Consider the following 11824-nt stretch of genomic DNA (forward strand, 5'->3'; position numbering starts at 1 on the left):
GTTAGCGGTAACATTTTCTGACGCTGCACTGTCGGCATGACAGTTTCACTAATCTTTTGCAGAGCTGATCTCGAAGGGTCTCTGTTTCAAGCAGACGAGAAAATTCTCAGATTCTTTCTTGGAGCCTTACGAGATTGGAATTTGGCTGCTTAATTGCAGTCTGCAGAGGCATCTCTCTCCTTTTCCTTTTCTGAAGATTTAACAGTGCCTAGCACAGTAGTAATGCACATGGATCATTCAGATGCATAGTACAGTAATAAAAACGTACTAAGCTGCTGCACTTGATAATCTTTGTAAATAAACATGCAAAACAAAGAACTGAAATGCCCCTGATTGGGCTGTCGAGCAGCCAAAACCGTTAGTCCTCCAGCTTATGATCTTGCTGGCGACTCATCAAGTAATCAGTTCATGTAATACCACTGTACCAGGCAAGGCAGTGAGAGGCGTTGCCTGCCATTCAGAGCTTATCTATCTCAATCTTTCAGAATTCAGATAGTAGCATCCCATCACACACTGGCCGATCCAACGACCAGATGTATGCATGCTAATAATAATTCACCACGTCTGCACCTTTAGCCCAGCATTTGTCTGTCAGTCTGTACGCAAGCAAATGCTGCTGCTTCTGCTGATGCTTGCCACTCCAAACAAATGGCAAAGACTTGCAGAAGGCAATAATTTGCTCAGCACCCTCAGGAAAATGCTCAGCAGCTGCTCCATCCCTCTACAATCCAGCCCTCACACAGTTGATTCCAATTCTTCTGTGGCACTCTGTAAAGGCGAAATACCGAAGCTATTGTTCGGCTTACTGAGTTACCTGCACCAATCAGTTTCGGCCTGGCCTATCTCAAATTTAGCAAAAAAAAAAACATATTATCTTTACTGTTTTTCTTCTTGAAATTTTAGAAGATTAGCATTATTGGCACCCTTCACCAACTAATGAATTTTATTGTTTCAGGCTCCGTCACTGCTAATATTCAATCACGCTACCATAAAAGAACACTAATGGAATTGAGGCTAATGGGATTTCAGTTTCTTGGAGACGACGATGATGATGGCGACGAGGCGGCGGCGGCGGCGGTGGTGGCCGCCGTCCGATGGACGGGGGCGGCGGAGGACAGGTTTACGGTGTCGCTGTCAGGTGAGGATTTTGTCTGGCCCTGTGGATCTTAGTGGACGTGACATATGCGCTTGACCTGTAGCTGAACGGCCTCTTAGATCTTGCAGCGCGTGCAATTATGCACGCAACAGCGGTGCCCTTTGCTGCAGCAGTACGTGAAACTTGATTAACCACCTCGAGTTAGCCCTGTTCGGATTGTAGCTAAAATAAATCTTACCATTCAGATTGTTGCTAAAATAAACCTTACCAAATTTAGTAATGTTAAAATTTTAGCAAGATGATAATATTACCAAAATTTTAACAGGATTTTTTTTATGTATTTACTAAATTTGGCAACAAATTAAACATAGATTTTTTTTGACAACTTTACTTTTAAAAAATGATATGGTTGAAAATGACATTAAAGTGAACATGCCCTTAATTTCTTTAATTTCGTTTCACCTCTTCATACATTGACACCTTCAATTTTACTGAAATGTTTATTGAGCTCCATCTAATTCGCTGGGCAAATCGTTAGTTAACCCAATGAGACGATAAGTTGGCCACTTATAACATAGTGATAACATATACGTGGTTGATAGGAGTAGATTGGTGAACCATTAGCATACAATTAATAAAATGATTATTTTTAATATGTTTTTTAAAACAATTTTTATATTAGATTAGATTCTTTGAAAAAGCAAACTCCCTCTGTCCCACAAAATATTCAACCATAGCTTCCCAAGGTGAATTTAGGGGAGAGACAAAAGACCAAAATACTCCTAATTAATAGCAAAGTTATATCGATGGGTTGGTAGATGAGGGGTATTGAAGAGATAAAACTTATCGATTTTCAAACCGATTGTAGATGAGAAGGTAGAAGTTAGATTTTTTTATTTGACAAATTTTAAATCTAGAAGTTGGTTTATTTTTTGACGGAGGGAGTACGGTGTAGTAGTTCGAAAAATGTGTGCGTGAAAAACATTATGCCGAAAATCGATGTAGAACCATGTAGAATCATTTCTCTCAATCTGCGGCAACGAAAGCAGAGTACGTGAAAAACCGGTGAAAAAACAGTCATTAGTTGTACTAAAATCGCGAGAAATACCTGTGTCGATGCGTGTTGCGATCGATCTACCGGTGGCCCTGGCCCTCGTACACCGGAGGCTGAATTAATTACCGTCTATCATCACCAGTTTCCGTGGACCGCTGCAAGGAGCCGAGGATTCCTCGGTCGGAAGCGGCGGGCATCCGGACGAGCGAAGAACAATGATAGCAAAAGAACAGATCTGAAGCTGTTCGGAGGCCGGGAGGCAAAAAAAAAAAAAATTTCTCCATCTCCAGCTCGCCGCGACCATGGCGTAGCCGCGGCCCAGGGCCCCCCACCGTCGTAGCGTGCGTACGCACGCATGAGTCATGACCACCGGAGAAGATACAGACGACAAAGCTCCTCCGGTCGGCGACGCCGCGGCGGCGAGATTTGCATGTGAGTTTACGATCTGTTTTGTTTTGGGGGTTCAGGGACCATGGGAATTGGAATTTTCTCCCAATGTTTCTGTGGCGGGAAGAAGGAAGCGAGCATGACAGCATCCGGTGTTTAAATTTTATTCGCAAGAAGAAAGAAGGGAAAATCGAGCGATCTAGTACACGTACGCGCGCGGTCCATCATGGATAGGCTAGAAGGAATAAAGTCCACTTTAATTACTATACAATCTGATGCGTATCATTTGATCGCAATATCGAATATCTAAACATCTAATTACTAAAATCGGTACAATTTAATTTTCGAGACGTATTAATCGGTGCAATTTAATTTTAGAGACGTATTTGCTGATGTTATTTATTGACCTAATCCACTTGACAGAATCATTACGTGGTACTCACATATCATCCTGTCTCTCCTTGTCATTCCCTCTATCCTTCCTCCTCAACCGGCAGCTGGCCAGCTGCCAGGCCAATTGCGCCAGGGCGATGGCAGATACAGACTACGTCGAGGGATACCAATTCACCCTGTAAAGTGGTTTCTAGTTACAAGATTACAGCTCAAAAGTTCTATTACAGCTCAAAAGACCTATCCTGTTTCCAGTAGGTCGGTAACGCACTAACGCTGCATGCATTCTTCCAAATCAAATTGATCTCTACTCATTGTACATATTAGTAATTTAATACTGGATGTGATATATCTTAGAATGCGAATCTGGACATATTCATATTCAGATTTATAATAGTCATGTCTCATCCGATACTAGATTATTATATTTTGGGACAGAGGGAGTAGTATGCATACTCTAGACCTAACTATAGGAAATTGGACCTATATTAAGGAGAGTGGATTATGATCCCTCGAGGAGATGTCCCCTCGTTGTTTGCATGTCACTTAAATAGTTATGAAAAAAATTAAAAAGATATATTAACATGTAATATATCACTCCACAAACATGCAAGTTCAAATTCAACTTCTATATTTCGCAACGAAAAAAAATTACTGTGAATATGCGTTAACTAGCTATAGTTTAATTTGTTTAATTTGTTTTTTTCGTTGTGAGATGTAGAGATTGAATTTGAACTTGCATGTTTGTGGAGTAATATATCACATGTTAATACATCTTCTCTAATGTTTTTAAATTTTTTCATGACCATTTGAGGGACATGAAAAAAAAAACATGAGAACATTCCCTCGATGGATCAAAATTGTTTCCATTTTATTGAGGGACTTAAAATATTCTAGGCCAGAATAGACTGCAACTTATGTGCGGCCCATGCTGTTGGGCCGGAACGGATTAGAGTAGGCCAGATTACTACTTACGTGCAGCCCATATGATTGGGCCTGCATGGGCCGCTGACACAGGCGCGAGCGGGTCCAACGCCACGAAGAATTCGGAGCTCGAGTCGGTGACGGAGTCGGCGTCTCGATCGCCTACAAGACGTCGAGGCCGAGGCGGGCCCCGGACGTCCATCACCCACACGCGCATCTCCGGTCGTAGTGGATTGATTTGCCTCGTGATTCGTGATGGTTCTCCGGCTGCCTGACCCCTCGCACGGCGGCGGCTGCGGCGGCGCGCCGCCGTCGCACGACCACACCGAGGACGAGTGGTTCAAGGAGCGGACGGCGGCGGCGGCGGCGGAGGGGACGCGCCGAGGTCGTCGAGGGCGGTGAATCCCGTGCCGCCCTACGGGAGGCGATCGGCGCTCGCGCCTCGGAGGAAGGAGGACTTCGGCGACGGCGGCGCCTTCCCCGAGGTCCACGTCGCGCAGTACCCGCTCGACATGGGCCGCCGCGGCGGCGACGGCGACGGGGAGCAGCGGGGGTCTTCCGGCGGCGTGCTCAGCCTCACCGTCGATGGGAGCGGCGGCCGCGTCGAGTTCGACGCCGTCGTGAGACAGGGGGAGAACGCCGGGAAGACCGTGTACTCCAGCCCCGGCGACGTCTTGCCCAAGATCAACGCCGCCGCCGCCGACGCCGACGATGACGAGCAGGCGGCCGTGGAGGAGACCACGGCGCGGACGAGCGCCGCGCTGCGTGCGATCGTCGAGAAACGCCTCTCCGCCGTGCAGCCGTCGAACACCCTGGCCAGCAACCACGACCCGGAATTCATCAAGTACACGCCCGCGCGGCAGACATCGGCGTTCAACTCCGGCGCGGCGGAGAGGATCATCCGGATGGGGGAGACCCAGCAGGACCCGCTCGAGCCGCCCAAGTTCAAGCACAAGCGAGTGCCCGCCCCCGCCGGGTCGCCGCCGGTGCCAGTGCTGCGCTCGCCGCCGCGGCCACCGTCGCAGAAGGACCACGACGACTGGAAGGTGCCGCCCAGCATCTCGAGCTGGAAGAACCCCAAGGGCTACTCCATCCCGCTCGACAAGCGTGCGGCGTTGGACGGCCGCGGCCTGCACGACGTCCAGGTGAGCGACGCCTTCGCCGCGCTCGCCGAGGCGCTGTACGCCGCCGAGCAGAAGGCCCGGGAGGCCGTCGAGACGCGCGCCAAGGTACACACCGAGATGAAGATGAGGGAGAAGGAGAAGGCCGAGCAGCATCTCCTCCAGCTCGCGACGAAGGCGCGCGCGGAGATGCTCGGCGCCGCTCCTCCGGCGCCGAGCGAGCGGTCGAAGGCGGCAGCAGAGCGCCACGCGATACGCGAGGAGCGGAGGCGCGAGAGGCGGCTCGAGGCGAGGGCCGCCGCCGCCGCGGCGAGCAAGAAGAGCGCGGCCACCCGGGACAGGGACCGCGACGTCAGCGAGAGGATCGCCCTGGGCATGGCGAACACCGGCGGCGGCGGCGGCGAGGTCACCTACGACCAGCGGCTGTTCAACCAGGAGAAGGGAATGGGCTCCGGGTTCGCCGGCGACGACCAGTACAACGTCTACTCCGGGAGGCTCTTCGCGGCGCAGCCGGCGCTGTCGACGCTCTACAAGCCGAGCAAGCACGGCGAGGAGGACCCTGACGCCTACGGCGACGCCGACGAGCACCTCGGGAAGATTGCCAAGACACGCAGGTTCGTGCCCGACAAGGCGTTCACCGGAGCTCCGGCGAGCGTGGCCGCCGGCAAGAGGGAGAGGCCCGTCGAGTTTGACGGGCCGGAGATGGAGGAGGATCCGTTCCACCTTGATCAGTTCTTGACTCAGATGAAGAAGGGGAAGCATCAGTGACCAACAAGATGGTATACTGTCCTTGTAAGCAAGAACTTTGATCTCATCTTCTTTGTATTTCGTTTTGTTTGTGAATTTTCTCATATGGCCAAGGGTGAATTATCAGTTAATAAATTGCCTTCAGATTTTCTCGTTTGGGTTCTCTACATATCTCAATTCTCAATGGCGGTTAATAAACACTAAGACGTACGTTAGATATAACTAGAAAGCAGCACAAATAATGCAATACATGAACTCTCAATACTCGTGGAATGAATTGTCACCATTACAGTCAGATACGTTCAAGGTTAATTTTAGTTGTATATAATCTCTATCTGCATCAAGGGTCTTCAGAACCTGAGAAACGAGGATGCGGACCACCTCAAGTCAGTCGGGCTTTCCTTCCTGCTGGTTGATGCAGGCCAACTAGGCGTTGCAGAATGCAGTGTAGGTGGACCAAACCAGCGTGGACTATAATGCCACTTAAGGCCTGTTTAGATTCCAACGTTTTTCTTTAAACATTCAATATTTCCATCACATCGTTTCAATTTCTTTAAACTTCCAATTTTGACGTGGAACTAAACACAGCCTTAGGCGGTGTTCTTTCCCTGGTGTTAGGAGCCGGGCTCATCTAATGTATACAACCAAACAACTCCCATTGCATCATTCTAACCAGGCTAAACCCAGCCTGGATGAGGCATACGAGCCAGGCTGAGGGCATTCGAGCAACAAAACACACTCTAATTACTCCCGGCATTCGAGCAACAAAACACACCCTAATTACTCCCGCACGTAAAGTGGAGTGACCTATTAGCTCATGATTAATCAAGTACTACCTCCGTTTTATGTTATAAGACTTTCTAATATTGCCCACATTCATATAGATGTTAATGAATCTAGGCACACATATATGTCTAGATTAATTAATATTTATATGAATATGAGCAATGCTAGAAAGTCTTATAATATGAAACGGAGGAAGTATCTGTTTTTTAAAATGAATTAATATTGTAGGATCGAAACACAAGAACTAAGCCAACTAGAGGGGGGGTGAATAGTTGGTGTACCCAAAAACTAAAACTTTTAGCGGAAATAAAAGTTACCCTCAAATTCGATGGATCGTGGTCTGACCGAAGTAGTCCTGCCGGTCTGACCGTCTGGAAGCCGTCAGTCTTACCGGAGTAGATCGTCCGGTTGGACCGTCAAGATCAGCAGATGCTGCTGTAGTCGCCGCCGGTCTGACCATAGGTATGCCGCCAGTCTGACCGCCGTGATGTCGCCGGTCTGACCGCCAGTATCTCGCTGGTTAGACCGCCGAACCCGAACAAACACAAATCAAAGAACTCTCAAAGTTGATGACAACTTTATTACTTCTCTCTGTGTTTGCAGAGTGCAACAACAGCACTCCTCACGAAAATCTCGACTAAACTCAAAACCCTAACTCAACTCTCAACACAATGCTCTCAAAAGCGATACCGGGAAGCCTCACGCTCCATCTTTATTTATACATGAGGTAGGCAGCCTAAAGCCACGAACCGAACTTATACAAGAAGTCCTAATCCACGTAGGAAACCTTCCCGTACAAGAAACAAACTTTACAAACTCTAATCATACCAAATTTGGACTCCTTTTAAATTCGACTCCACATCCCATACGCACACAATACCTCCATCGTATGCCATATGAAATCTTCACCAACCACGTGTATTGAACTCTAGCCTAAGTATCCTGCATGATATCTAACTGTCACGGACATCGCCTTATCCCCAAGTCGACTCCCAATCCATCACCGGCAATACTCTCCCGAGGCATCAAGTTACCTACACATGAATCAAACAAAGAAACCATATTCCGAGACCAAGCTATCTCCAACTTGACTCATTGTTAGCAAACAACAGTATTACATACGTATAGTATCCGTCTAAAAGCCAGAAACACGAAATAATCACGGATATCCGAACAAACAACCCGAAACCGACACAGAGTCGGCCGGTCAGATCGAGGGCTAAGCTGATCTGACCGCGCGATACACACCGGTCTGACCGACAACCACTGCTCAGCCTGACCGGACCCAAATCACAGCAGTATCTGTATAACACCTGTAAATCCAATCATCTCAAAAACCACTTCGCCAATAATCTCCAAATATCAAAACCAATAATTGCAGATGCCAATTGTTCATCACAGAATAAGAATAAAAACACTTTGATTTTACAAATATGATTTTCTTAAGCAACTTTCTTGTAAAAGTTAGTTTTTTTTTAAAAAAACACCGTTTAGTAGTTTGAAAATCATGCACACGAAAAACAAGAAAAGTGAGTTGGAAACTCAGCCTTACACGTTATATACCTTAAAAAACACTGGTTTAATTGAAGACGGCAATATAGCGGCTAAGGGTGACTTGAGGGCTTCTTTGGGGAGCTTCTAGCTGCTGCAGCTTCTCCCAAAATCTTCAGCTCCCTAAACAGTGCAAATTGTCACATAGATTCTAAGAATTTGTAGTTGTAGAATCCAGAAAATGAACTAGAACCCAGAAACTGAAAAATCGAACTTCTCCAGATTCTCAGAAGCTGGCTACCAACCAATAGATTCTTATAATCTTAAGCTCCCCCAAGCATGGCTTCAAATTCTACCTACATTAGGGAGGCAATATGGACTTATTTACTCCCAAGAAACGGACCGGGATTTTGGCCCATGCAGCCCAATTTTGCTACCCACGTGGCCACGTGCCACGTCGTCTACGCATCCTTCCATTGGAAGCTGCGGTGCGCCGACGACCCGAAATCCCCTACTTTGGCCGTTGCGGTTGCGGAATCGCGTGCGACCCGCCCTCTCCCTCTACTGCACTACTCCTTACCCACCAACAAAGACAAAAGGTTTGACCCCGACCACCACCACCACTCCAGCCCATCGCCACGCCTCCACTCCGCTCCGACCCGAAACGCGCGACCCATTTTCTCCTCGGTTTCCTCGCGCGGAGTCGGGGAGAGGAGGAGGCGGCCCAGATGCAGACGCCCGCCGAGATTCCGCCGGCCGCCGCCACCGCCGCCGAGGCGCCCGCGGTGCCCAGATCCAACGACCCCCCCGCCGCCTCCGACCCCTCCTCCCCTCCGCCGCCGCCGCCCCCCGTCGCCGTGGCCGCCGCCACCGCCGATCCGCCTCCCCCCGCGCAGCCGCAGGGGCAGAAGACCGTCACGTGGAGCGAGAAGCTGACGTCGGAGTCGCCCACCTATGTGGCGGCCGCCACCGCCGAGGCCGCCGAGTCCAGCCAGTACGTCTCCCGCGGCCCCGCCTCCTCGTCCTCCAAGGGTAACGCTTAACGCCGCCGCTGGGGTTCGTTCTGATGCTGTCTCAGGAAGGGGGGATTGTTTCGGTTCTGATCTTTGCTCTGGTGCTTTGTGAGCCCGCAGGCGCGGTGGAGGCCATGAAGGAGACGCTGTCCAGGTGGGGGAAGTCGGTGGGGGAGACGACCAAGATGGTCGAGAGCCTCAGCCGGGACACGTGGCAGCACTGTGAGATCTCTGAGCCCACTTCAGCTCTCCCAATTTTACCGGAGCCTAGCTTTTTTTTGTTCCATTGTTTGCAAGATTCATTTCTTGAGGTCCACGGATTGCGGCGCGTAGGCACTAGGCTCTTTTGGCTTTGTAATGATCGAAGGAAGGAATGTGGGAGTAGATAAAGTTGGAAAGTGAAAACTTAAGGTAGATTCCTTCAACAGTTAGATGATGGTTATAGAAATTGGTTTGGAAGTATCAGCATCTTTTGAAGCTTGTGAAAACATTTGGCGTAGCTTTCTATGCTTTATACCCTCTATTTTACGGGCATGTTTTGTAAGTTGTTTTTAAAGCTTCAGTGCTGTGCTCAGTTCCCCAGAAAGCTTTGTTCTGCTAACGACGTTCTTCATCTTTCTCAAATAATTGAATATCCAAAGGAACTGGTAATTGTGTAGTAGGACGAATTGATCTTGGAGAGTTAGTGATGAAGAAACTTGTTTTGTGTCCCTTCTGTTTGGTTAATTCCATTGTTTGTTTTCCGTGTGAATTTGAACTGATTGAATGATCATGACAGCATTAATAATTAGAGACTTGACCGCCCAGTTTTTCTATACAAACCAGCAAATGCATGTCTATGCTGTTGTTCTCTTGCAATTATAATATACGATGAACCTCTTAGGAAGAATGATAATAATTTTGCAAAATACTGATGATAACTGGTTAGGGCTAAATAGCTGGCTCCTAGGAGCCAGTGGGGTAGGGAGCCAGGTATAAATTCTTATGCCAACTTGTCCTTGAACTAGCAAACCTTGTAAATATCAACTGTGCATATAGATGAACATCCAAAGAAGTCACACATTTGGGTGAATTATCCTTCAAAGCAATGATCATCTGCCCCATGAACAATTTTCACACTTTAATTACTTTAGAATAGTTATTGTGGTCAAATGATGGGCAGTCTGCGAATAATTCACTTTTCTTATGCAAAAGGCTGAGAGACCCAAACGTTATTTTGTACATGGTCAACCCGGTGCTATGCAGGATATTACATGAACTATATTTTTGCACAGATGTAGAATATCTACTAGATGTCTGACTACACTCTTTGCCTCTTAATCAGTCAAGACTGGACCTAGTTTTACTGAAGCTGCTATGGGACGGCTTGCTCAAGGAACTAAAGTCTTAGCAGAAGGTGGCTATGAAAAAATATTCAGGCAAACTTTTGAGATTCTTCCTGAGGAGCAGCTGAAAATATCTTATGCATGCTATCTATCAACATCTGCTGGTCCTGTCATGGGAGTCATGTACATTTCTACAGCTAAAATTGCATTCTGCAGCGACAATCCTCTCTCTTACAAAGCTGGAAATAAAACTGAATGGAGTTACTACAAGGCAAGAATTGTTCATTTCCTTGTAGACTCTATGCAGTGCTTATGAGACCTTCATCTTATTTCCATGCTTCACCTTTTCTTTTAATTTTACATGCTTAGTTTATGCCTAAGTCCCATGATTGTGTGTTTGATTATTCCTTTATTTTGTGAACCGTGAACTGTAGTTTACTGTTGGATAGTTAGCATGATAAGAACAGTTATCAGCTCTTAATTTTGCACCATGGAAAGATGGAACAAAATTAGAGAATCAAAGTTCCATTACTTTTCAAGCATGGCTCATTTATGAACACTTCTACTCCTGAAGAACAGAATTTTTGCCTAGATAGCTACCAGTTGAATCTGGCATGTTCATAATGCTTATAGTCATTCCTGTAGCTTGGTGATGCTTTTTGCTACATACTAATACCTAGTAGTTCATAACTTTTGTAGTAGCAGCTTGATCCTTTTTTTTTTTTGGATCAAAGGGCAAAACGAGCTTGATCCAATTTGATGTTTAAATACTTCTAAACGTAGGGGCATCGTCCATATTTATCTCATATGTTCTTTTTGGATAAACAGGTGGTCATTCCTCTGCACCAGCTAAGAGCGGCTAATCCTTCAGTGAGCAAAGTAAACCCTGCTGAAAAGTATATTCAGGTTGTTTCAGTTGAAGGCCACGAGTTCTGGTTCATGGGTTTTCTGATGTATGACAAAGCCGTGTCTAGCCTCCAAGAAGCCATGAATAGTGCCCGCGAGATGCAACCGTAGATACCAAAGCAGAAGTTTCAGTCGAGAGTCATCCTGATCCTGTGTAGCAATCCTGGGGGGGCATCTCTATTTCCGCGATCGATTCCTTCGCTTCTGAGTGTCTCCTGTTTCAGATCCTTCGTGGCTGTGTGCTTCGGAGCCATTTGAGACGATACACTCACTAGCTTCTATACGTGTTCGAAATGTGTTCTTTTTGTTGTGGTCTTCCGCGTGTTGTAATGATGGGATGTATGGGAAAACACTGGAGCTGTCCATTTTGAATGCTTTTATTATCAACACTTGAAAATGTGGCAGTATCGGATGGATGTTTATGGGAACGAATCTCTCCCCAAAAAAAAAAAAAAAAAGAACTATACATGTATATACAGCCAAAGTTCTCCGTGATGCGGATGGTGATGTGGTGGCTGCTTACCGGGGGAGAGTGAATAATCTGATGCATCCTCTCCATGGTGAGCTTATTGCATGCTTACAGG

The 11824-nt window shown here is 47.2% G+C and overlaps 2 protein-coding genes across 2 annotated transcripts; both read left to right on the forward strand.

The window, feature by feature from the left end:
* Nucleotides 1-4106: 4106 nt before the first annotated feature.
* On the forward strand, nt 4107-5740 carry LOC127778031 (SNW/SKI-interacting protein B-like). Its single transcript, XM_052304673.1, is given in 2 exon segments — nt 4107-4200; nt 4203-5740. Coding segments are annotated over 2 exon segments (1632 nt in total).
* Nucleotides 5741-8614: 2874 nt separating this feature from the next.
* On the forward strand, nt 8615-11668 carry LOC127777954 (GEM-like protein 1). The gene is made up of 4 exons (XM_052304576.1): nt 8615-9028; nt 9130-9231; nt 10334-10605; nt 11163-11668. Exons 1-4 carry the CDS (start codon nt 8725-8727, stop codon nt 11349-11351), a joined length of 867 nt encoding a protein of 288 aa, XP_052160536.1. The 5' UTR covers nt 8615-8724; the 3' UTR covers nt 11352-11668.
* The last annotated feature ends 156 nt before the right edge of the window (nt 11669-11824 follow it).

This window comes from Oryza glaberrima, chromosome 6 (genome assembly GCF_000147395.1).
Source record: "Oryza glaberrima chromosome 6, OglaRS2, whole genome shotgun sequence".
Taxonomy (NCBI): Eukaryota; Viridiplantae; Streptophyta; class Magnoliopsida; order Poales; family Poaceae; genus Oryza; species Oryza glaberrima.

Excerpts from the sequence above, each read along its gene's own strand:
- LOC127777954 (XM_052304576.1), top strand. The coding sequence starts at position 8,725 with ATGCAGACGCCCGCCGAGATTCCGCCGGCCGCCGCCACCGCCGCCGAG. Across the intron at positions 9,029-9,129 it reads CGCCTCCTCGTCCTCCAAGG|GCGCGGTGGAGGCCATGAAG; the intron begins GTAACGCTTAAC and ends GTGAGCCCGCAG. Across the intron at positions 9,232-10,333 it reads CCGGGACACGTGGCAGCACT|TCAAGACTGGACCTAGTTTT; the intron begins GTGAGATCTCTG and ends CCTCTTAATCAG.